Genomic DNA, 25,460 nt, shown 5'->3' with positions numbered 1-25,460 from the left:
GGGCGGCCGCCCAGTGGGCAGGCCCCGGGTACTGGGGCTCCTACCAGCCCCTCCTGTCTGCGGAGCACGGACAGTGCAGCAAAGCACCTCTGTTACGGCTGCACCATTGCAAACCCTGAGCTGCAAGCATGGCGCCCTGGCCATAGGAAGTTGCGGCTGGGGAGATCAAGTGGGTGAGGAGCTGCAAGGGGCAAGGACCCTGGGGAGGAGGTGGGAGGTCTGACCCCACATTGCACTGAGATCTAGGATCTGATCTCTACTAGTCGACCAGCGCATGGCTGCTGGCTGGAGGCCCCTAGATGCCAGATCCCCAGGTGTATGGGGGCAGTTAGTTGCATGTGCGTTGCAGGGGGCTCGGTAGCACACAGGCCGTGGGATGTTACTGGGGGGTGTCTTCAGTGGAATGTGTCACAGCATCAGCCCCCAGAGCCCTGGGGCCCGTCATGCTAGCAGCTCAATACACGTGCAATCAGCAAGCAGGCCCCCACTCAGCTAAGTCTCCGTTTGCACCTGCTGATTGCACGCGTATTCATCGCCAAGGAAGGGCCCTGGGAACCGACAACCGCTCTCCACACACCGTGGGCAGCGGCAGCGAGAACTATCCCAGGGCTTAGGGGGAGAGGCCTCCCTCGGGTCCCCCGGTAGGAGCCACACTGAGCTGCTTTCTCTTTGGGGCTGGCCCTGGGCTGGGCTCAGCACCCTGCACAAGCCGTCCCGCTCCATTAAGGCGAGTGCCTTCCCTGCGTTCGACGGTGTGAATAATTCACCGGTTTCCCTGGGTTTGATCATGCTTCTTGCGGGAGCCAGCTCTTTGAACGGCCTGTACCTGCTACAGCTTTTCACTTGGAGCATGAAGAATAATTAATTATCCATGAAATGTTAAATGACAAAAATGAATCCTCTGCACACAATAGATTGTGCCCGGAAAGCCCAGCTTCGCTGCCTCTGACTAATTCAGGGGGAGCTGGGTGCCCCGTGCACCCCTGAGCCCTGCGTGGGGCTGGGGGTGGAGGGGGCTGTGTCATGGCGCTCGGTGCACACACCGGCTAACACACTAGAAGATATGAAATTAACATGGCCCACGTTAAATGGCTTAAAAGCTGGCTAACCGGTATAGGCGTGTAAACGGGACTCATCACGGAGAGGGAGTGTTTCTATCGGGGTCCTGCAGGGATCGGCTCTTGGCCCTTTGCCATTTAACCATTTTATCAAAGACCTGGAAGAAAACATAAAATTGTCACTGATCCAGTTTGCAGATGACACAGAAATTGGGGGAGTGGTAACAATGAAGAGGACAGGTCACTGATAAGGAGAGCTGGACCACTGCGTAAACTGGGTGCAAACAAACCATATGCTTTTAATACAGCTAAATGCAAGTGTTCCCATCTAGGACCAAAGAAGGCAGGCCGGGCTTACAGGGTGCGGGACTCTAGCCTGGGACTGGAGAAGCTTTGGGGGTCATGAGATACTCAGCTGAACGTGAGCTCCCGGTGCAACATTGTGACCAAAAAAGTGAATGTGATCCTGGGCTGTAGAAAGAGGGGAAGCTCGGGTAGGAGCAGAGAGGTGTGGCCCTGCTGCGACCGCTGCTGGAATCCTGGGTCCACCTGCCTTTGAGTGATCGATTCAGCTCTTTGCGTCTATTTAGCTTAACACAGAGAAGGTTCAGGGGTGACTTGATCCCTGTCTAGAAGTACCCGTATGGGGAGCAGATATTTGATACTGGGCTCTGCAATCCAGCAGAGAGAGCTCGAACCCGATCCCGTGGCTGGAAGTTGAAGTGAGACACATTCAGACTGGCAATAAGATGTGCATCACCCACCGGAACAGCTTACCCAGGGCCAGGGTGGATTCTCCACCGCTGACACTCTGTGCAGTGAAGATTGACTGCTGTTTCAGAGACCTGCTCTAGGGATTACATGGGGCAGGTCTCTGACCCGTGCTACACAGGGGGGCAGAGTAGGTGGTCACCGTGCTCCTTCTGGCCTGGAATCCAGGAATCTCTGCATGGAGCCAGGCTCTCCCTCTCCCCCGGGGCCTTGGTTAGCAGCTCGCACCCCGCTGCGGTTAACCATGTAAGACCGGCCTGAGCCAGACACCTCGCCTCCCCCACGCTGCTGTCGGGTGCTCTGCTGAAGTAGCCGGAAGGCTGGGCACACCAGGCAGGGTGCTTGCTGGTGCTAGCCCACGGCCCAGCTGCCTCCCCACTGGCATCCCAGAAGTCTCTGCCCAAAGAAAACCAACCTCCTCCGAAGGAAACTTTGTCTGGGAAGCCAGTTCTCGCGCTCCTGGAGGGCTGACAGTAACGAACGAGCCGCGCTCCCAGCGGCAGCTGCAATCTGCTCGGGTTTATTTCTTTCCTTAGTCCTCTCTGCAGCCCTGGCTGGGACGGGCGTCCTGGGCTAGCCCTGCCGAACAGCTGGGGGCCAAAAGCTGCAGCGTGAGAGGCAGGACTCGGTCGGAGGAAGGGGGGCGGGTGGGAGGGGATAGGGGATGTGGGGAGGACCAGGCCCCTAACCGCAAAGGTTTGTGAGTGAGCCTGTACCTGTTCGCTGTGTGTGAGTGATACGGGGTGAGCTTGGGTTACTACGCCCCTCTGGCAGGGGGGAAACGGAGGCACAGAGCCTGTTGGCCAGTAGCCCTGCTAGCGCCCGGCAGGTGACATTGGAAATGATTCCAGACCTGGCGACCAACCGGCTGCATATCAGAGCCATGCCAGGCCCCGGCGAGCTGGCTTGTACGTAGGCTGCCTGCCTCTCCTCCTCCCCCCAACCCCCCCAAGCATGGGGCTAGGGGTGTGTGCTGCACCCCAGCTGGGGAAGTGGCTTTGCTGAGTGGAGCAAGGGCCTTTCAGGGCAGCCGCGTGCAAACCAGGGCACGCTGGAGATGGGGACTGAGCCAGGAGCTCGGTACACAAGGGCTAGCAGAGCAGGAGGGAGCAGCCCCCCACCAGTAACACCGCAGGCCTCACCCCCTGCCCTGCCTCACCCTAAGGCCAGCCTGGCAGCCTGCACCCCTGAGCTAGAGGGCTCTGGCACTGAACCTGCTTCCTTAGGTGAAGGTGCCAGCTGGCTGGGCACCTTGTGGCTCCAGGGGAGGCTGCGGCTGGCATTGCGGAGGCAACGTGACCATGCCTCGATGCTGTTAGCAGGCCTTGGCATGACTTGAAGGGGCATTTTGCCTTCTCATATGGAGACTTCGCTGCCTGTCACGGACTCACAGGATCGGGGCTATGCCCCAGCTTTTAAACAGTCAAAACTTTGGAGGAACCCTTCAGCGTGCCAGAAGAGGAAGACTTTCTGAAGAGGAAGGCATCTGTAACCGCTCCAGTCCTGGCTGGTGGCTTGGCGAGGCGGGTGCTGAGAGACGAGCACGTTGGCAGGGACACGGTGAATGTGTCTGCAGTGTGCAGGAGAAGGTCAGTGACAGGGCTGCGTGGGGGGGGGTTAATGAGGCTGTTCCATGCCCAAGTCGCTATGAAGCATCTCCTGCCCACCAAGCCCCCTCTGCAGTGCTGCACCCGATGCTGGGGGAGAGACCCCGGCACCTGCCAGCTACCTCCAGAGAAGCAGAATGGGAGAAAGCTGGGGAGCCCCGCAGCTCCCTGGTCAGCCCAAGGCCCTCGCTGCACAGCCCCCTCCTCAGATGGCAGATCTCTGGGGCCGGCCTTGGGAATGACAGTCAGGGTGTTTGAGATCAGATGGGCACTCCTACAAGGCAGAGGTGGGAGCCCCTCTCCCCAGGGGATGTGCCCCTCCCTGTAACCTCAGAGAAAGAGGCTGTTAGGGACCAGCTCCCTGGCCGGCAGTGAGCTCTGAACCCCATCTCCTTTCTCCTGCTGTGCCCCATGCCCACGGCGCTGCCCGCAGCCCTCTGTGCCAGCCTCAAGTCCCAGCCTCTTTGCTAGCAACTGGGCATGGCTGCCGATAAATTCAGAGAGCGAGAGAGAGACAAGCTGGAGGGGAAAAAAACCCTGGCCTCCTTTGTCCCCGCGTGTTCCTCTTGACCCTGGTTTAAATTAACTGGAAGTGATTTTCATGGCAGCAAGAAATCAGTTTCCTAAAGAAGCGTGTGAGGGTCAGGAGAGGCCTGCCATGCTGCACTGTAAAAATGAAATACTCGCAGCGCTGGCCCAGCCAGATTGATGGCCCTGTCTGAGCTGGGAGGAAAACAGCGCTGGGCTGAACGTCCCGGCTCTGGAGAGATTCAAAACTAGGATATAGGGAGAGCCTGTGTGTGTTTGTGTTGAGTGCTGTGTGTGTCTTTGTATGTTGGTGCAGGCTGTGTGTGTTGGTGCAGGTGTGTGTCTGTGTCTTGGTGCAGGCTGTGTGTGTTTCTGTGTGTTGGTGTTATCTAGGTGTGTTGGTGCAAGCTGTGTGTGTTGGTGTTTGGGTGTGTTGATGCAGGCTGTGTGTGTGTGTGTGTGTGTGTTGGTGCAGGCTGTGTGTTGGTGTTGTCTGCCGTGTGCATGTATGGGTGTTGATGCAGGGGGTGGGTGTGTGTGATGCAGGGGGTGTGTGTGTGTGCGTGTGTGATGCAGGGAGTGTGTGTGTGTAATATTTGATAAAAATTCTAGTTCCATCTACTCTCTGCCCCGTTTGGAAGCATTTCCCTCCGTGGCCGGCTCAGCCGTGATGTCACAAGTACCCTGGGGCGGCTCTCAGCGCCCGCTCGGGCATTGCATTGTGTCAGCCAGCAACGGGGGAGGAACTCAAAGCGGTAGAATGATGGTGCCTGGCAGCGAGGGAAGCATGTGCCCTGCAATTCTGTTCATTTCATGATCAGCAAACATGGGGCTACCTGCTGAATGTTTCCAAGAACAGCTGCTGGAGCCCTGATATTTATCGGAAAGTGGCTCTGAGACGCTGGCATTGTGCAGTTCCACGTCCATTATCCCTCAGCGGCTCCTGCTCAAATTTGCCCAAATTACAAGCAAAAAGCTGTTTCTTTCTCTAGCTGCCAGCCCTTCAGGCTCCTCCCAGATCTGTGGGAGCTCACGCTGGGCACTGGCTGGCTCACGCCTCATCACCAGGAAGGAAGATTTTGCAACTGAAGCTTAATTAACAATTCTCCCAGTGATGAGCGAGCTAGAGCCAGCCCAGCCCAGGACCTTCTCCCTCAGCTGGGCTGGCTCCGTAGGGCCACCAGGAGAGAGAAGGAGAAAACCCTGAATTCGGTCACTGGGGAAAGCAGATCTGACTCCGGACACACACAACAGCTGTGGGTCAGCTGCCTTGCCCCCGTGTGCTCATTTAAACTTGCGCAATGTCGGTGCCAAGTGCCAGAAGGGAGAATTCATTGACTGTGTGGGGTGGGCCTCAGAGACTGGTTTGCTCAGGGTTTGCATATTGCACCAAGGATCTTAATTAGCAACAGCTCCAGTGGAGAGGGAAGGGGTGTGGCCAGCGGTGGGGCATGGAGTCAGGCCCTGTGTGCAGCCCTGCCCAGGCCTTGCTGCCTGTGGGAAAGGGCTCCCTCCCGGCCGGGCCGCAGAGCTGAGCTGCACTTGGGGATGCCAGCTCCCGTACTGCTGCCCCCAGGCACTCAGCAATCAGGAGCTGGGACTCCCCCAGATCAGGTGAGTTTTAAATTATTCCTTGGCCTTGCGGTTTGTGAGCTGGGCAGGGCCACATTTCCAGCATATCCCGCAGCGGCAGGGCTAGATGTGAAATGGCTTCTTAGAAGCTGTTTCTCCTGCGGTCCCAGGGCTCCAGGAGCTGGGGCTTTCGGCAGGCATCAGCTGTCACGAGGCTCCCAGTACAGCTGTGTGAGTTGGCAACACTGACCACGTGCCTTCGGAAGAGCTCCCACCCTGCACTGGGCTGTGCAAAACTCAGGGGGCAGGGAACTGCAAAATGAATTCTTGGGCCAGATCCCCGGCTGGTGTAAACTGGAGTAACTCCACTGACGTCAAAGAGCCAGGTCTTTGGCTGCTGCTAAGCAGCATTACTGAGGCCAGGGGAGAGAGAAGGTAATTGCTTTTACTGGCCTGGCTTCAGCTGGTGAGAGACGAGCTTTGGAGGCATGCAGAGCTCTTCCCTGAGGCTGGGCATGGGGGTCCAAGGTGGAGCAGATTGGGTAGCCAGGAGTTCACACATGTTGCCCGAGCCCATTCAAGGTTAACACTCAGCCGGCATAGGAGAAAGGGGGGTCAGAGGGCTAAGATTGTTGTAATGAGCCATAAATCCAGGGGCTTTACTGAGGCCCTGCTTTTTAGTGTCTAGCTGAGCTATGAATCCCAGCGCCCCGGCCTGTCTTTGGCAGGGTTCCTCTGAGGACGAGGATAAATTGGCCCCGGAGTCCCAGGCTGACTTACACCCCTAGGGGTTCCAGCGAGCTGCACACACGGGCTAATCAAAACAGCCTGATGACGGAAGGAAACTACGCCAGAACTGCCAAAATTCGAAGCCGCTCGCTGGCCTGGCGTGCTCACATCACTCCAAACAAGGGCTGGCCTCCTCTGGAACTTACATGGCATAGCTAGGTTTCTCGGGGCGTGAAAAATCCAAATCCCAAGAGCCGTGGCTAGACTGACCTAACCCTGGTGTAGACAGTGCTAGGTCAGCAGAAGAATTCCTCCACAAACCTCGCTGCTGCCTCTCGTGGGGGTGGATTAACTGCAGCGACAGGAGACCCCTCCCATCGGCCTAGGTAGTGTCTACACTGACATCTGCAGCGTGCCAGCTCGTGGGGACAAGCCTGTAAACCAAGATCGATTTCCCCTGCTCGGTGCGACTTGTCGTGTATTTACATTGATTGTCCGGATTGCAGGAGGGCTGTCTACCGGGGGTGTCTGCTACTGATCCGCACAAGCCTTTGATTCCCCCCAAATACATTGATGTATCCAGCTGCAGAGCCCCCAGGTTTGAGAGTCAGTGAGGGGGAGGAGTTGTGCGAGTTGGTTCACATGTCACTGCTGCTTAATGTGATGCTGGGTTTTCCCGGATGTCTGTGAACGTCCCACTTTGAGCCCCATTAGCGTTCCCGGGCTCTGCCCGTCACTGGGAGCCGCTGGGTGACCTGTGGCCCATGGGCAGCGCCTGGCAGCTTGGTCCACTGGACTCCCTTTTCCTTCCCAGGGGTGCTGGGACAGCCCTAGGGAGATGGCCCGGGGCATGGCAGGTCTGCTACTCCCCACGCCCACTGAGCTGGCATGATGGGGGAAGGGAGCAGTAGCTTATTCCCCATGGGAGGGGATTGGGTGGGACCTGGCACACTTCTCTGGGGCTCCCCTGTGGCAACACCCTTTACACAGAGCCAGGGGGCAGGCTCCAGCTAGCCCCTAATGAGCCATTGAGCCGCTGACTCGGTTGCTTGTGCCATGGGTCCCGTGTGTGTGTGTGTGTGTGTTCGGGCTGCTGCAAACTGGTGCAGTTCTGCAAAGTCAGTGCTGGGGAGCGGCCCCACAGACTGTTGCCTCTGTGTGTGTGCGCGTGTGCGTTTGCGTGTGTGTGTGTGTGTGTGTGTGCGGGTGACACCCTGCCAGCATGTTCCCTAGCCGGACTCGAAGCTCTAGGTGCTCCTGTGGTGCACACAATGAACGGACCTGGCAAAATGAATCATTGTACCAGCCAGACAAGACGGAGGGGCCAAACGGGCTGCCCTCCCAAGGCCTGGGTGCACACAGAACCCACCAGTAACTGCCAGGCAAAACCAGGGCCTTGGGTCCCACTTACGCCATTCCTGGCCGCTTAGGAAGTCAGACCCTGCGTCACTCAGAAAAGCCCTGGCATTTCCAGAGTTCGTCCTGCCCTCAGGAGCTGCATCTGGAGGGGCTTAGGGCATTACATTACCGTCTGAGCTTGACTTTAAACAGAAGCAAAATAATAATATTTAACCACCCGATGCACTGGGAGTTCCCAAGCTGAGTCCTGTGTGCTCAGCGTCTCTTTCCGTCCAACCTGATAACCAAGGTAACTGAGATCGTCTCTCTGACGAGGTCTCAGCTTCCAGTTCCTGCACTGTCTTTCTGGGTCTGCTCAGCAAGCCTGCTCTGATCTGTGGTTTTGGCTACCTATCTGCAGTGCTCCGAGCCCCTGTGGCATCAGAAATAAACTGCCTAATCCATGTGGAGGAGAAGCATCTCAGGACATTTATTAGCAAACAAATATGCAGCAGGTGAGCTGATGGATTTTTCTCATGCTCCCTCATACAGGCAGCATGGTTCCTGCCACCTTTATAGGGCCAGAGTTGAAGCAGTAAATAAAAGGATTGTTTCCCATTTCCACGTGCTTCTCTAATGAGTTAAGACCTCAGCGAGCTTTGGAAGAGTTGAAGCCAAGCACAGGATGCTCAATGTCTGTTTTGGGGACTGGGGCGGAGGGGAGTTGGTTGATCACCAGTTTGATGATGATTTGACAAGAGGAGAATTTGAATTTTCTGTCCCTTTCTCTGCACGTTTCCCCCCGGCCCTGGCTGCCGAGGAAGGGGGAAGTTTGCAGATGAGTGAGGCTAGCTTGACGTCAGTGGGCGGTGCTGGACAGTACAGGGGCTGTGACTCAACGGGCTGTAATTATCCAGGAGGGGGGAGTACTAAAAGACCCATCGGGAAGCCTTTTCGACAGCTGCTTATTATGCCCGCAAGAGACGAGAGAGCTCTTCCTTTGCTGGAGCTGCTGGGCCAGCAAACGTGTTTCGGAGCCTGGCAGAGCTCCCATCTCCACATGGCTCGGCTTCCGCCTCGCTCCCCTCCTCGCTCTCGAGCACACAAAGAGCAACAGGGCACGTTCGCTCCAAATTACTTGTATTTAGTCTGCTCGAAGCCAGCCGACGCGAAGCCCCCCGTGCCCCCACGGCCGGTCTGTGCTGCTGCCCGGGGTAGCACGGGGGAAGCAAAGCAGAGCAGCGAGCTTGCCAGACAGGGCCCAGCTCTGACAGGAACCCGGGCCTTTGGCTATGAACCGGGCTCCAGCTCCTCGGGTTCCTCCATTGCAGCCCCTGTCTGGCATCTCCGACTTCACTGCTGGCTGCCGCAGGAATGCTCTCTGCTGGCACAAACCCGGACTGGAGGAGGAGGAACCCGCTGCTCCTGCCAGGCCCCAGGCCCTGAGTGGCCATGCGGGTGGTGCCTTGCTTGGCAGAGCTGAGCGCTAACCCCGGCGGCTGGCCCTCGATGCTCCCGTCCCCACAAACCTGGGCTGGCTCAAACGGCGCACGGCACGGCTGCATGAGGCCTGGCAGGGCCGCCTGGACACTGTGCTTCTTGGCGTCTGTTGGATGAAGCTGGAGGAGCCGTGCTGCCGGACCGTAGTGCTGGTTCAATTCAGAGCAGCCGGCTGCGTGGGATCCCCATGGAGACAGAAAGGGCTGACACGTCGTAGGTTAGTGCTACTAAGCGGCTGGTGGCACAGACGTTCATGCGACAGGCAGGCAGCTGCTCCCCTGTGGCTAGGACGGCTCCGGCAAGAGCCTGCTCAGTGGCTGGAATGGGCACCGATCCGCCGCAGCAGCCTGGACCATCGTGCCATGCCCTAGGAATTCACAGACTTGGGGGGCCAGCTGCCCTTCTCCGGGCTTGCCTGGGGACAGGTCCTGCAATGCTGCGGGATGCAGCCAGCCCTGCAGTGAGCTACCCCGGCACTCCCTGTGGGCTGTGCTCGCACCTGGGGCCTGACTAAAACTCACCCAAGCGGAGGCAGCTGCAGGCCTTGGTGGCTGGATCCTGGGGCAGAGGAGGCAGGAGTTTGTGTAGCCGTCAGCAGCTGGGAAGAAATCCAGCCGGGTCAGACCCCCTGACTGGGCATGAAGAGACAGGGGAAGGGGTCTGCTCTGCTGCACCGCCCTGGAGGCCATAAGGAGCATCATGCGGTTGCTCTGGCCAGTCCAGACTCACACAAGGCAATGCTAGCTAGGGCTGCCATGTGCCCCGCTTCTCCCAGGATTGTCCCTTCTTTGAGTAGCTGTCCTGGGACGGTGCTCAGGTGCTCACAACACATGGCCAGCTGGCCACTGCTGTGGGCTCCGGATCATCCCGCATGGCCCCTTGTTTGGACCTCAAGGGGTGGCAGCCCTTGCACTAGATCAGTGGCAGAGAGACAATCCAAGCCGATCGGCTCAGCGTTTATCTCCTTCCTGATTGCGTCCTTGCCCACCTTCACCCGGCTTCGGGGTGACGTGGGCGGTGCTTGGCTCCCCAACGCCCTGGATGGCATCTCTGCTCAGAATTAAATCTGCACAGCTGATAACTCGCTGAGCCTGGGTTAGTGCTTGAAAGGGCATTTTTCAGAGCTGCAATTTCCCCTCGTATCTCTGGGATGGGAACGAGAATTATACTGGATGGCTCGGATTGAGGTCAGCCCCGGCAGCTTGCTGAAGCACTGACAATATCCCTCTCATCTGCACCAGAGCAAATGCTCTGCACAGAAAGTTGTCAGCAAAGGAGGGGAGATGACGGGAGAACTGCTGCCAATCTGAGCTGTGAATGCCAGGAGAAGAGCGGTCATGACAACAGCCTCTCTCACATCCAATCAAGTGTCAGCCCAGAGATGTGGGACTTTGAGGCTCCTGGAAAGCTCTAATGATCTGAGCTGAGCCCCTTGGCGAGGCCCATTATTCCGTGAGAGGGACGGGGGATTGGATTTCATATCTTTTAACAAGATTGCTTGAATCCGTAACACTTGACAACTTGGTAGAAATAGCCATGTACTTCAGAACCCTGAAATTACCTTTCAGATTTAGCTCCTCAGAGCAGCTGGCATTCCAGCCCGTGGACCCAGCCCTGGGCTTGGGCTTTTCTGCCTCCCATGGTTTCGCAGGAGGAGGTCCCTCGAGCAGCAGCTTTCTCATTTTCCTAAGAGCACTGGGGCCCAGGCATCAGGCCCTTTGTCTCTTGACACGTAACACGAGTGGAAGAAGTTTTTTAGCTGGCTGGATTACCTAAACCCCTTCTCTGATGCTGACCTGCCATCCTGAAAGCTCTCCCGCTCCTAAGTTAATGGGCCCTCTTCCCTTTCCCTAAGTATTTTGCAGATATTGACACGCCTGTGAAGCAGGGAGGACTATTAGCTGGAGTTTATGGACAGGGAAACTGAGGCACATAAGGGTTCTGACTTGCCCAAGATCCTATAGCAGGCAGGGCTGAGATCAGAATGCAGGAATTCTTGGCACTCTGTCCCTACTTCCTGCCAAAGGCACCCAGAGGCAACTGAAATAAATCATGAACATACATTAATTGTCCAGGTCCACTCCTCCTCTGCGTCTGCCCTTCGACATCTGGCTTAGCTCACCAGTTCTCCACAGCAGGCACATTGTGTGTCTGTTCATTGTGTCTTGTCAGCACTTATTCAATAATAATTAATAATAATAGAGTACCCTGGCTTCATCTGTTTTGTGTCACTGACAAACTCCAGCCCTGCATGGCTCTTCCTCTGGATCATTGATTTCCTTCGTGGGTCAGACCAGCTCCAATGCAGATCCTGGTGAGACACCAGCACTCAGCTCCCTCTAACCCAATCTACTGCCTCTGACAGATGTCTTCTATCTTTGGTACCCATGGCAGGTCCCTATTGATTGCAGCAGCCTGCCTGTCTGATACTTAGTGACCTTGTAGATTACCTTTATTCTGTGGTGCTGCGAAGTGCACGACAATGAATGTTTTCCTGCCTCCCAGAAGCTCTTTGCTCCTGTGTTTCTAAATATTCTGCCATGAATGTCTTACTTGTTAATGGTGACATGCAAAGGGAATACACAGCTGGGCTAAAAGGCGGCCAGCGGGGTGGGGATGGGGAATTTCTGCTTCTTTTCACATTACACACTCAGGTCAAGCTGGTGCCTGGACTCACAAGAGCTTGCTGCCTGTTACGGTGACTGAATGGTGAGTAGCTGAGAGAGGAGGTAATGTTGAAACCTCTTGGCTTTTAAACATGTGTTCAACTCTGAGGCCTAATGAACACTTCAGAAAAATGATTTCTTTGCTAACGATTCATCTTCCAGCCCGGCCCCTGAACTGCCAGAACTTGCACACACACAGAGACCCGTAGGCACCCGCCAGCAACACGAGGGACCAGTTTAGCCTCCCTGGTATTTCAAAGGTTAAAAGAAGGTTTGAGGCCGAAAGGGAGGAACCTTTCGGGGTGTTTTAAATGATACTCAAAGGAGGCCATAAGTCCTTTGCAGGGCTTCTTTTAGCAGAGCCTCCTCCCCGCCCTGTGACTCGGCTGTAAATTTCTGGGTCTGTCCCTTGCTCCTGCCCCATTTCCCACCTGCATTCAGGCTGACCCAGCTGCTGTTTCCAGGATGGAAGGGAAGGAGGGAAATTAAAATCTCTCGGCATCTGTTAAACCTGTGGGCCCGGTTCTCTCTCGTCCTGTGCCTTGTACAGCCATTGACTCCAGTGCAAAGCACGTGGGACTCACCTTGCATGAGCCAGTGATGGTGTGAAGTGCAAGGCGTGGAGAGTCAGGCCCTGTGTTTTGGCTAAAGCTCCCCCTCTGTCCCCACTGATGGCCGTGGACACGTGAATGCACCCAATGGCCTGATTTTGGGACGAGCCACCCACTCCCCCTCTCTGCGCTGCCTGGATCCTGCTGGGCACAGGGCCCCCGCAGAGGGTCCAGCTCCGCCCCCTCCTGTCCCAAGGCGACTTGACTTCCAGCCGCGCCTCGTCTCTTTTGCCAGGGCTGGGAGCCCCGGGTGTCACTTCTGCAGCATCTCCGGATGCACCTGAAGTGCCTTTGCAGTTTGCCCTTTGGTTCCCCCCCCCCCGCCTCCGCCCGGGTGTTTCGGGGCTCACCAGGGCTGCCCTCCTGCACGCACTGTGGCCAGCCGTCATGGAGGCTTCAGCGGGCAGCCAAGCAGCAGCCCTGAGACCCTCCCCTGGCTGCATCTTTTTTTTCGGATCCATTGTAAACCAGGCTTCCTAATCTGGCATTTTCCACCCTGAGGGGGCCCCCCTACCTCCCTTCTCGCCCTTGGCCAGCTCCTTTGATGTACCCCCTACGCTCAGTTGGTGCTTGGTGCTTGGCAGCCCCTCCTGGGCCCGGTGTTCTAACAGCACAGCTGGGCCCCGCCTTACATTTTCCATTTGCCCAAAGGTCAAAAATCGCCCAAGCAAGAACCTCCTGCCAGCTTCTGCCTGAGTCTCGGGTCAGCAGGCTTACACTGGCATTTGAAAGAATGAGGCTGAAGTGAAGAACCACCCGCCAAAAGGAGCCTTCGATACCTGTTGGGACCCAGAACTCTGGGGCTGCCTGAGCGCATGCAGCTGTGTGAGACAAGCCATGGGGAAAGGATGCGGTTTTCAATTAAATTCAGTCCTCAGCTTGTCATGCACTTCAGATAAATGCAAACACACGGAGACACTGTCTCACATCCACACACCTCCAGCAGGCTCCAAAGGGGCTGATTATTCGTCTGCGAGTTTATTTGCTGCTTTGTTTGTTGAGCTGTATTTGCATTCAGCTATCATTTCTCTTCCCATCCTTCCCTTCAATAAAGCTTTGACAGTACCTGCAAATCAGGTGTTTGCTTTATTTTAAAATCAACATCTATTTTTAAAGGAGTCCCCCCCTCATTAAGAGGCCAAGTATGTGCCTTGCAAAGTGCCAAGCATCTTAAAGTTATTTGAATATCATAATATTAGAAAGTTCAATTTGGCTTCAAACTGCACATCTTCTGAGTCCTTTCAGAAGCGTTACTGCATTAAACATTTATAGAGCGACTGAGGATCAAAGTTTCAAATTTAGCATTGAAAGTGCTTTGCAGATGTGTGCTGGGTGCCTAGCCTGCAATGAAAAGAAGCAGAAACTCAGCTGTCCATGGAGGCTCCCGCATCTAAGCTGGTTGGGGCTTTCAAGACAGTTGCTTTTTTGTCACTTAAAATGGTAACTGAGAATCCAGTGTTACGTGGAGCCCTGGTCTGCTCTCCCCTCACCTATTGTAGGCTTACTGCAAATGGCTCGGCATTGCCTAGGCGAGCAAGAGCTAGCGTTGTCTTGTCTGTACGTGTATTTCAAAAACAGAGGCTACTTCCTCTCACTCCGAATCAGGTGTGATTTAGAACTGCCCCAGGCTAGAGCAGTGTTCTCCTGCTCTCACTGGGAACATGTGTGTACCAGCAATGTCAGAGCGGGAGTGGAAATAAGTGGCCAGAGCCAAGTGTGTATGCCACTACGAATGAGGTGCAGGAATCCAGTGGGGGGGAATTCCCCTGGTGCCAAAGCCAGGAGGGTTCAAGCAGTGCAAAGCGGGAGCTCAGTGCCTTCAGGGCCGTCATGCTGACATACACCGGGAGCAAGAGGGTCAGTCTTCCTAGGGAGCTCTAAATGCCCTCCGAGTCCTAGCCATCCGAGGGGCAAGTGCTAGGCAAGGATGTTGGAAAGAATCGTTTCCCTTTCATCCCAGCGTTTCTAGCCCATGCTCAGCGGGGACAGGGGAGGGACGGGCAGGCCCTGCCTACTGGGCAAGGCTGCTCTGCTTCTTAAGAGACTCATGCTTTGCAGCAAGCGGATTCCGCCCTAGGATCTCGCAGCTTAGGGCGCCCCGCGGAGGGCTGGCAGCAGCCGGGTGCGTAGGCTTTGGTCGCAGCAGCAGGTTCCAGTGTGGAAGTGCAGCCTCTGTGGGCGAAAGGCCAGTGCAGTGCTCCTCATGAAGGCCCATGGCCCACCTCCCCCCGGCCACGCTGCTGCAGGACCAAGCCCTGGCCCCAGGTACATGGAACGGCTCCTTCCCCGGCCTATCGCTGTGTTCCTGGGGGCAGGGACAGGCCAGAGGGCACAGAGGACGTCCCCCCGGGGTTTCGGAGCCTGCACAAAGACAAGGCCGGCTGGACTCTGGCTAAGGGGGTATTTCCCTAAACAAACAGCTGGCTCTTGATTTTAATGATTTTATTTACTACATTCAAAAATGTCCAGCTAGCAGCCCGGAGCAGCTCTGGGCTAACTCCAAACGCCATCTGTCTGCTGCCGGCAGTTCCTTCTGTCCCCTTCACATCCCGGCTCTCCCCACAGCAGGAGGCCCGCATGCACTGGGAGAGAGGAGAAAGCCCCAGCCGGGGCCAAGAGGCCGGACCCAGGCTGTCTCTGAATGGAGTAAACATTCAATCTCCCGGCTCTCCAGGGGCGGGCCCGGCGGCTGGTTTTGCCCCAGGAGAAGGCAGGGCTGACAGATGGGGGCGGGGGGGCCAAGCACGGGGCTGCCCTTCCTCCGGGCTAGAAAATGACACCTGGGCAACTCTTTGGAGCCACATAAAGACTATTTAGGGATGGGTGGGGGAGGGGCCATCCTCGTCCATCTGCTTGACTGGCACCCAGAGCAATGAACCTTGTGCGGGTCTCAGGTCAGCAGGAAGGAGACGTGGGCTGGGGGGGGACAGGGAGCCCGGGAAGGGCTGACCCCCCCGAAGGAGCCCGGCTCTCTGCGGTCCCTCGCTGAAATCCCTGTCCCGGGCCGGCAGCTCGGGCCGGGCGCGGGGCTCGGGGCGGAGGCGGCTGCCTGCAGCCGCGGCGTCTCCCCAGCGCGAAGTGACCGGCCGCGTCACCCCGCGGCGGGAGTCCGCAGCAGCCTCCCCGCGCCGCCCGGGCGTGCGCCCCGCAACTCGCCGCCAACTTTGCCGGGTGTGCGGGACGCGGGGGCTGGCAGCGCCCTGTGACGCCGGGGGGCAGGTCCGGGGCCGGCGCGCTGCCCCCGCCCCCCCCAGCCCGGCGCAGCGGGGAGGAACCAGCCCCCCTCCCCCGGAGCGGAGGCCGGGCGTCCCCGCAGGATTGGCGGGGCGCGCTACTCGCAGCGTTACGGTAGGAGCCGCTCGCCGGAGCCGACGCCGGGCGCTCTCCGCGGTGCTGACGGGCAGCGCCGGGTGCGGGCGCCGCGCCAGGACCGGAGCCGCCCGGCTGCCTCCGCCGCAGCTGAGCGCGGGGAGCGCGGATTGCAGCGCCGAGCGACCGGCCATGGGCGCCGCGCCGGGGGCTCCAGCCCGCGGGCTCGCCGGCTGCCTGCTGCTCGCCGCGCTGCTCCAGGGCCAGGCTCGAGGTAAGAGCTCGCTCCGCGCCCGGCCCGCGGCGGGAGGGGGCCCCCAACTCTCCGCGGGGCCCCGCTGCCCCCCGTCCCGGGCCGCCGGCCTGGGGCTCGCCCCGGGTCCCCCGCAGCCCGGGCGGCCGGTCCCAGCCCCGGCTCTGCTGCCTGGCGCCCGCCGCTGGGCTCGGGGCTCCGCGCGGCGCGGCCCGGCCGGGGCTGCGGATCCGCCCGAGCCGGAGGGGTCCCCGCGGGCCCGGCCACTCCCGGCCAGCGCGGCGCCTTGCGCCAAACTTTGCCAAGTTGCGCTCTCCCGTCAACGCGGCTGCCGGGCTCCCCGGGAAGCCTCTGCCCCGCGGAGCCCGCTGGCCAGGAGCAGCCGCTCCGCTCCCCGGCGGCAGGGCAGCCGGGCCCCCTGGCACGGACTAATCCCGCCCAGGCGCTGCCGAGGAGCCGGCCCGGGCTGGGGGCGCCGGGGCTGGGGTCCGTGCACCGGGCCGGGCTTCACTCTGGGGACGCCCGGCTCTGGGGCCCCCGGTCCTGGCGGGGGCGGGTAAGACCCGGCGGAAGTTCGGAGACTGGCGTGTTTGAGGGGCTAGACCCACCAGCTCGCTCGCGGGGCTCTGGGGTGGGGAGCGGGCGGGGGACTTCGCCTCCCTACCGGGACGCAGCCGCGCCCGGCTCGGGAAGAGGCGTCAGGGGAGCGGCTCTGGCAGCCCGCTGCCCGCCCGCCTGTGTGCGGCTCTCTCGGGCGCCGGGTGCATGGGGCAGGGGGTCTCGGGCACGGAGCCGCCGGAGCGCGGGGCTGGGCTTAGCGGATCCTTTGGGCGTCAGTTGCCGAGGGTCTGTAATTCCTACGCGGGGTCCCGCCTCGGCTGCGACCCCCCTGGCCCGAGCCGTGGGGGGATGAGGCGGGCCCGGCGCCCCTGCCCATCGGTTTCCAGTCTCTCTCCCCAGCAGCCCCGCCGTTCCCTACAGAGCCCGGCGCGGCTGCTCTAGCGCCCGCTCCGAATGACTGGAGCTGCCCGTGTAAACGCGTGTGAGTCTGCTCTGCCTTTGGCCGCCCCGTTACCCCTCCTGGCACGACGCTCGCTGCTGGCTGAAGCGCTTTGGTAGCGCTGCAAACGGGAGTAGCCTGCCCGGGGGAGGGACGGAGCTGGTTTACACCGAGCCTCCTCCGACCAGGGGGAAACCGGCTTCCGCACGAACCGCCTCGCTGAAGCGGGTGTTTCTGGACGCGGTTCCCGCAGCACCGCCCGCCCTCTGCTAACCGCGGGGCTGCCAGGCACCCACTGCTGCCGCCTTCGCCGCCTCCTTTGCTTCGGCTTCCTTCGACTGTCGCCGAAGGACGGGTCCTGCTGCGCCCCTGGCCGGTGCGCTCTGGTGCCCCGGTGCCTGCGCCCGCCCGGCTCTGCGCTCCCCACCGCTCCGGGTGCGCCTCAGCCCAAGGGCAGCCGCGGGCCCAGGGCCGGGAGGGGGCGAAGCCGCAGTAGTGTTTTGTACGGACCAGCCGCTGACCTAAGATGCTTGTTTGCCCCCCAGAGCCACCCCCATGCGCTGCTTCGTGCCGGTTTGCCTGGCCTGGCTGATTAGCTGGCCCTGTAGGTAACCTGGGCAAGGGCTGGGTGGCTGGTGCACCAGGCAGTGGCTGATTGAGAGGAAGCCTGGCTCTGTTCTGTGCCTGGCCTGGCTCTTCCCAATCCCTGGTATTAATAGAATCACAAGCTCCCATGCTAGGGACGATCAAAAGAAAAATCCCCACCAGAGCCGGTAATACACCTTCCCTGGAGCCTTTTCCTCCCGGGGGGAGCTCTCCTGAAGGAGCCTCCCCTGGCTGCCCCTGCTGCTTAGATGTTCGCTAGCTTTTTTCTTTTCACATCCATTTATGCCCACTAGGGTTAGGGCAAGGGACAGCCCCCCCCAACCCCCGGGTGCTGCTGTGACGCCCTTGGGTGCCAGTGGTGCTTCTGGGGCATCAGAAGCATGTGGGAATCCCCCATCCTGTGGGAATCTCCCCCATCCTGCTGCAATGGCCCCTTGCTCTGTGGCCTCCGTGTCCCAGGAGGCCAAGCACAGCCCAGGCCATTGCAAACGTCACTGGGGGCACAGAGCTTTGATTAACGCCAGGCGTCCCAGTCGCCCTCCCATCTCCTCTCTGCTCGCAGGCTCTGGCTCCTCTCCAGAGGATGGACATGCAGCGCTGTGGGGAAGGCAGACCCATAGACTGGTTACCAATCGCCCTGCGTTGCTCACTGCTGATTCTCCGAGCAGCTGGACTGGTCCCAAGTCTGAGGCCTGGCCGGGGCTCCTTTCCCAGGGAGCCACGCTGGGCCGGTCGCACACGGGGCCGGATGTCACTGGGGAGGCCGGAGTTACCGTTTTGGCAAGGACAGGCAAGAGGGAGGAAGGAAGGCCGTATTTCCTTCAACAGGCTGCACCGGTGTCGTGGCACATGGTCAGGTCTCTCTGGGTAGCTCACCAAGGGAAACACTTCTAGCTCGCTGGGCCTGATCCAAAGCCCAGGGAAGCAATCAGAGTCTCTCCACGGGCCCTTGTTCGTGTGGTGAGCCACGTCATCTGACTCGAATGGTGAGCTGGCCCCGTGTTTCCCCACTGCCCCCGCCTAGAGCAGAGGGCACCCAGGGCCATGGGAGAATGCTGCTGGGGTTGGACCTGCTTCATGCTGGCTGCAGCGTGCTCTCCCAATTGCTTGGGAAGGCTCTCTCCCCTACCCTGCCTGCATCTCCAGCGAGCTGACAGGCCCCTGGGGTTTTCCTTAATTGCCACATTGTCTGACATGCCCTTAAATCTGCAGTGCTCCTGTAGGCTCATTGCTCTGGGTATTTCTGGATTGATTTCTCTGTGACTTGGAGATTTGCTTCTCTCCTTGCTCGGGGACTGATCTCATAGCGCACATGAGTCAGAACACTTGTTTGCTAGAGAGAGCCTTGGCTCAATAATTCTCCCCAAATACTCCCCTATTAGGCTGATATTAGGCTGGCATTACTCAGAGTGCTCCAGTGCTTCCCTGCATGGAAATGCAGAAGCCATCTTGAAAAACATGTCAAGCTTTTTGCTGGTGCTTTAATTGCAAGCTACAGGCCAAGGAGCTGAGTGTCTCGGGCTCCTCACGCTCCTGCGTCCAGGTGGGAGGAGGCAGGGGAGCCTGAGGGCAGCAGTGGGCCATCCTTGGGGAGCGAGGGTGACTGCCAGGTGAACCTCTTTGTTAACCAGAGGTCGCTGCGAGCTAGCCAGAGGAAAAGCAAACAGCAGCCAGCTTCCCTTGGGTGCTGGAGGTAGAGGGAACATGAGCTGCTAAGTGTCAAACTCTTTTTTTTTCCCCCTTCCAAAACCGGTGGTGCATGTCCTGAACTCTCCCTGAAATGGAGATGCCTGGGGAAAAACCAGCCCACCTTAGCTGAGCCGGCCGTGTTTGCTCCATCTCTGCTTTGCTGGGCTGGAGGCAGCCAGATGGCAATAGGAATGACACCCTGAGCGGGAGAGGGATGCTCTAAGGGGGAGTCCTCCGTGTCAGGCAGGAGGATTTCAGCGGAAAGGAGGTTCTCGGCGCCCGTTGGATGGCAGGGGGAGGGAGGCTAGGCTTTCAGGCTGCATCGCTCTGCACACCGAGTGCAGGGAAATTACAGTTTTCCAAATATATGCGGTTTAGCTGAGGCTGCGGGAGGCTGTAATTAAACTTGCTGAGGGCTGGATGAGCGTGTTTGCACCTCCCCTGTGGAGGAGGATTTGTATGTGAGTGATGGACCTTCCTCTGCATCACTGGCAGGGCTGGGGGGTGGGCCCGGGGTGCCTCAAACAACGGGGGCTGGGGGAACGTGGACACCGTTGGAATTGTGCTGAGGAGCTGGGCCCGGGGCGGAAGACCCGAGGGCTGCGGCAGCTAATGGTTCAACCCGGAGCAGGGCTGGCACAGCCTTTCCTGCAGCCCGGATGCTGTGCACCCCACTCAGTGCAGGGGCCCTGGAGGGCGCTCTGTTAGTGGGGCCCAGTTAATGGAGTTTGTACTGTGGGATGTTCCCACTCTGCATATGCTGTGAGCAGCTCCTCCGAAGAGTAGAAATGGGATATTTGGGTCCCACTGGCTTCTTAGGGTCTTTTTTTTTTTTTTTTTTTTTTTAATGATGGTGACTGGTGCTGAGGTCCTGGCAGGAACGTGGGCTGCGATTTCTAACTCCCATCCCGCTGATCTCTGGAGGGCAGTTGTGTTTCCCAGCGACCTCGAGCGGCATGGCAGGGAGCTGCCGGGGCCCCGTTGGCTTGGTGGGTAATTGCTTGCAGAGAGCAAGCTATTTCCGTAGTGCAGTACAATCGCTTACAGTACATCTCTCCCCTCGGATTTATGGGTAGAGGGGCTCCGTTGTCACTTTAAGACTTGTTTGCATTGTTCAGGGCCTCCCTGCCCCAGCAGAGCTCGCTGGTGGAGGGCAAGGCATTGAGCAAGTGTGGTTAATAGTGGAGGGGCACGGAGAAGCCGTATCGAGCAGTTACATAAAGCGCCATATGTTGTCGGCAGTAATTCAGCCTCGTAAGCAATGCGAAGACGTCGACGTTGCTGGCTGGCAAACATGCAGCTGTTGCCCACAATGCTTTGCATGGTGGTGTTCTGGGGGAATGTCGTCATCGCTGGAGTTCGCAGCCGGGGAGTGTTCGCTGGAGCTGGGAGGTTAATTCATTTCCCATCTGTAGTTGGGTGCCTCAAATCTGCCTCCTCAAGCAGCTGGGGGGAATGGGGGAGATGGGCTGAGTTTCAGAACCGTCTGAAGCACTTGGCTGGGTCAATATTGAAATGTTAGGCCTGTCCCGGTGTGTCTCTGGAGCACCTCCATGGGAATCAGTGCGGTTTCAAAGCTGGTTTAAGACTCCGGGACCATAGGCCTAGGGCCCCAGCCCCTGGAGTCAGGTGAGCAGCACAGGGCCTCAGCTTCCTTTTTTTAAATAACAAGCTCTTGTGGTTGTGGAGAAAAGCTCAAACCCATGTGCTGCATGTAACCGACACAGCAAGGTCTGCCAGTGTCTGCAGAGAGCCTGAACCAATTGCTCTGAGAGGCGTCGCCCACTCCATTCAGTTCAGTGGGAATCCACGCCAAGAGCTGCTGTTCTGGGGGGCCTCAGCAGCATGATCCCAGCTGTGGCCCAGCCCCCATCCATGCAGCTAAATCCAGCAGCCAGGGTCAGTACTGGGGAACGCTCTGACTGCCACTCCTAGGCCTTAGGAGGGGGGCCCATGCTGCTGCCCCAGCCACCACCCTGAAGGTTGGACTCTCCCTGCACCGCGCTGGGAGCCTGGCGGGTAAAGGGTGCAGCATGCTCTGGGCTGCAGAGGGGATGGGGAGACCAGCACTGAACCTGGCTGGGGCCTGGCATCCCCCCTCTGACCCTGGGCTCCCCAGCTTAGTGCTCTGCCCTGGCCCAGCTCGCCTACAGCCAGTGGCCACTGCCTGTGGGAGGCTCAGCCATGCCGCATGGCCAGAGGGGAAATGGTTCCTTAATCCTTTCCCAGCTGAGAGGGAGGAGCTGCTGTGTGAGGTGCCAGCAAGGAGATGCCACATCCCGCTCTTTTAGGCTCGGCAGTGGGGGCATCTCTCCTTTGGAGCGGGCCAGGCTGGTTTCTGGGGCGCGGTCTAAGAGGATGGTGCTGCATGGGCTAGACTGGAACCATCCCCAAGCTAGAGCCAGCTCCCCACACCCTAAGGCTGGGATCTGGGGAGAGGCCCTGCAGCTCCCTGCTCTGGCCTGGCCCAGCTTCTCTGGGCCCCTCTCTTGCGTGGTGGCGGAGGAGGCCGGGCTGGGGGCACCGTGGTGCTCTGGCACTGGGGAGCTGGTAAAGGCCAGGCTGATCATTCAGCTGTGCCCCATTTCCATGGCTCAGCACTTGCGACCACATTCCCTGTAGCCAGCGAGATCCTGCACCGGTGCAGCGCCAGCCCGGCGGCAGGGGCCTGGGCAGGCCTCAGCAACGCTCTTGCCATAATTGCAAGGCAGGAGGCTGCCTCACTGTGCCTGCTGTGTCAGTGTAATGATTTTTAATGAGCAATTACCTTTAGTCATTCTCCTAATTTCTGAATATCAATAAAGTTAATTAAACTCTGCATGTGTGTTTCTTCTGAGCAGCAAGCAGATGAAAGGTAGGGAGGCGCACCGGCGAGAGGCGCCTCCGGCTCCAGGGCTGACAGCCTCTTCCTGAGCAGGACGGGGGTGGGATTGGAGTGGAGAGGGGGGCAGCCCTCCTGCTCCCCTCCCTGTGCTGCGGCCCCAGCGGGAGCTGAGCAGTGCTTAGTTTGTAAGGAAAGAGGCGCACATTAAGCACTGGGACTCAGCAAGGGGGCTCGCGCTGGGGACGGAGCGCCCTCCAAGTCATGCATCGCTTGGAGCTGGCTTCACGGCAGCGTGGCCATGACCGGCTGTTGGGTCCCCCCTGCCGTCTCCTTGCCTGGGCTGAGGGGGCACGAGGCTGGCACAGGAAGAGCAAAGCTGGGAGCTGCTGGTGCTGAGTTTGAATGGTGCCCCCCCGGGCTGTGTCTCTACTCGTGTGGGCTGCTCCTCGGGGTACGCGCTGCTCTTCAGGGCCCCCTGCTCGCTTGCCTAGGGCCGCGCCATTGCCCCAGCAGAGAGCAGGGCAAGAAACGCTGCCCCATTGTGGTGACACGCCAGCCCCAGGCCTGCAGAGGCACCATGTGGCGGGAGCATGGAGGAGGGGGTCAAGTGTCCCCCCCCCCAATTGGTCTGCCAGGGCTGGGGAGGGAGAGGGACTGTGTCCTTCTCTCCCTGCGCCTCCCCCTGGCACGTTCACCGCTCTCCTGGCAGCCAGGTGGGGAGCAGGATAGAGCCAAGGCTCTACCCTAGAGTGGGGTCTTGGGGCACCAGCTGGGCTGTGGCTTCCGTCAGACTCTGACCCCGGGGTGCCCTGGTGATGGCCCGGAGCTGACGGTGGCCACAGGCTCCTTACATCAGAAAGGCCATTGGTGCTTGCTGAATAATCCCAGAGGATTAGGGTGGATCAGTTTTGGGGGAGGGGAAGGCTGGGTGTGCAGGGGGTGGCAGGCTGGGATTGGGGGCGCTGGCAGAGCTGTGTGAGGGAGGAGCTTAGGGCTGGGCTAGCAGGGGCTGTGGGTCAGGACTGAGGGGCACCGGCAGAGCTGGGGTGGGAGCCCAGGGCTGGGCTAGCAGGGGGTTGCGGGTGGCTGTAAATCAGAAGCTTATGGGAAAGGAAGGGATAAGCTCAGTGCTGCAACCTCCACCCCCACTCCCCTGCACTGTCCCTGAGGCACCTTTCCTGGCTGGGATTCTGCTCCAACAGAGGCTGCCCCTTCTGGGCATCCTGGAGCAGGTGACTCCTGCTCCAGCCAGGCTCCTCTCGATCAGGAGGTTCCCAGTGTCCCCGGGAGACGGTCAGGCCCAGCCCGTGCTGTAGCCAGCAGGGATGAGGAGGATCTCTGATCTGCAGCCTGGATCTGAGGCTGCTCGTGTCTGGGCCAGTGCGTGCAGCTCTAGCCCGGCCTTGCTGTTCTCCGGCCCACAGGGACCCTGTGCTTCTGAAGGAATCGCGTCCAACCTGGGGCAGCCGCCAGTGAAATGTGACCCCTGGCGAGGCCTTGCAGAGCCGCCTTCAGACCTGCTGGCCCTGCCACGGTTCCTGGAGAGCCCTGGAGCAGAGCCCACCCAGGGAGCGTGAGGCCGGTGCCTCCCAGAGCACACAGGGCCGAGCGCTCCCCTTCTCTGGCTCAGGGGTACCGATGTTGACATGCGAGAAGGGTAGAGCCCAGCTGGCCTCTCCCTGCCAGTTGGCAAAAGCCAGCTCTGACCCGGGAGCCCCGCTGGCCCTGGCTGGAGCCGCTGTGGACCCAGCAGCACCTCCTCTGCGCCATTACGGGGAGGGACACAGATGCCCAAGACATGGGGAGGCATGGTCAGGCCCATCCCCGAGGGTGAGCTGTGGCATGTGCCCTCCCTCTGAGCAGGGTGCGGCGCTGGGGGGCATCCTGCCAAGCGAGCGGGGCTGTCTGTGATTTTTCAGCACTGCTGGCCCCGGGGCATGGTCTGGGCCTGCACTCCGGTGTCTGGCTCTCCCGGGGGCAGAGATGCAGGTGGTGGGAGCATGAACTCCCCCTCGGTCCCCGGTTCCAAAAGCAGCGCTAACGGCATCCCACCTCCCTCAGGGGGGCGAGACGAGGCACAAGGGCCCCAGCACCGGGCCCAGGCCACACTGGCCAGCGCAGAGCCGGGGCTGGAGGCAAGCCTGGGTGTAATGGATGGGGAGAAAGTTCCCTCTCCTGGAGCCAGGAGAAGAGGATAATTTAGCCTCCAATCAATTCTTTAAATGCACACAATTGAAAGATTGCCTTTGAAAGCTGCCTATAAACAGTGCGGTAATGGATTCCTCTCGAGTAACAGGCAGCCGACACGTAAACTTACCATGCAAGGGTCCCTGGGCAGCCTTCACAGCTGAGCTTCTGAAATAAAAGCAATGAAGTGAAGCTGGGCTCGCGGCCCCAGCCCTGGCAGGCTGAGCAAAGCGAGCGAGGGAGCCCTCGCAATGAGCTGTGGAGCTGCACGCCAGCCCCGGGTCTGTGGCAGCCTGGTTGGGGTCCCTCAAAGGGCCTGGCCCTGCTGGCCTCGGCAGAGCTCCCCAGCTCACCCCAGGATGGACAGCAGCTGGCTTTGGCTAGTGGCCTCTGCACTTGCAGCCATGGGCTGCCCTCCATCCAGCCCCTCTGCGGGGAGATCTCAAAGCCCTTTAAACACTGGACACAGCAGCCACCTGATACTCTGGTGCAGCCACCCAGAATCCTTCAGATGGAAGCAAATTGCAAGGATCCTGCAGGTTGTCCCTGCCGGCCTTCTCCATTGGCACCTGCCCACTGGGGGGCGAGTGACTGGCAGCTAACTATGCCAGTAGGCTGGAGCCCCTATGGGAGCGACACATGGGTAGGGGGGTGCAGTTGTCACCTGGGTCAGGATGAAGGGGGAGATGCGATGAGCCCTCTGAGTGGGGGGACGCAGTGGGAAGTTGTCCAGTTGACAGTAAATTGCATAGGAGCTTGAGGCAAAATTCTTACGTGGTCTAAACCCTACTGCTCAGTAGTGGGCGTGGACTGGGGGAGTGGCAGTGCCAGGGGGCTCCAGGGGCACTCGTGTTTCCCCTCAGTGGATCGGCAAGGGCATCTGCTCTTTGCTTCCCACGCTCCGGCCGTTGCCTCTCTGGGCAGACCCACTGACCGGGGCAGTTTCCTGCCTTCACTGTATTTCCCGGCATCGTTTGCCCAAGGACACAGGCCGGCTTTCACCTTGGAGACGGGTAGCAGGTGTAATTGCGACAGTTAGAAGGTACATGCTGCTCTTCCAGTGAAGCCTGCTTTGTTCTGAAGATAAAAGTACCAGAGAGACAATATATTACAACAGCGAAAGAGCCTCCCCACATGCTAATGACCTTACCGGAGATCCCCCCACCCCTAACACGGAGCCGTCTGTTCAAATCCCCTCCCAAGGGTCCCTTG

The 25,460-nt window shown here is 59.3% G+C and overlaps 1 protein-coding gene across 2 annotated transcripts in view; it reads left to right on the top strand.

The window, feature by feature from the left end:
- The first annotated feature begins 15,853 nt into the window (after window positions 1–15,853).
- Window positions 15,854–25,460, top strand: part of SEZ6 (seizure related 6 homolog) — a 70,503-nt gene continuing 60,896 nt past the window's right edge. For both annotated transcript variants that reach the window (XM_074974925.1, XM_074974924.1), the window contains exon 1: window positions 15,854–15,963. In XM_074974925.1, coding sequence (XP_074831026.1) covers window positions 15,882–15,963 — 82 coding nt within the window. In that variant the 5' untranslated portion in view covers window positions 15,854–15,881. The remainder of the gene's footprint in view (window positions 15,964–25,460) is intronic.

Source organism: Natator depressus, chromosome 17, assembly GCF_965152275.1.
Source record: "Natator depressus isolate rNatDep1 chromosome 17, rNatDep2.hap1, whole genome shotgun sequence".
Classification (NCBI taxonomy): domain Eukaryota; kingdom Metazoa; phylum Chordata; order Testudines; family Cheloniidae; genus Natator; species Natator depressus.
Note: the sequence above shows the minus strand (reverse complement) of the source record. Positions and strands in the feature narration are given on the sequence as shown.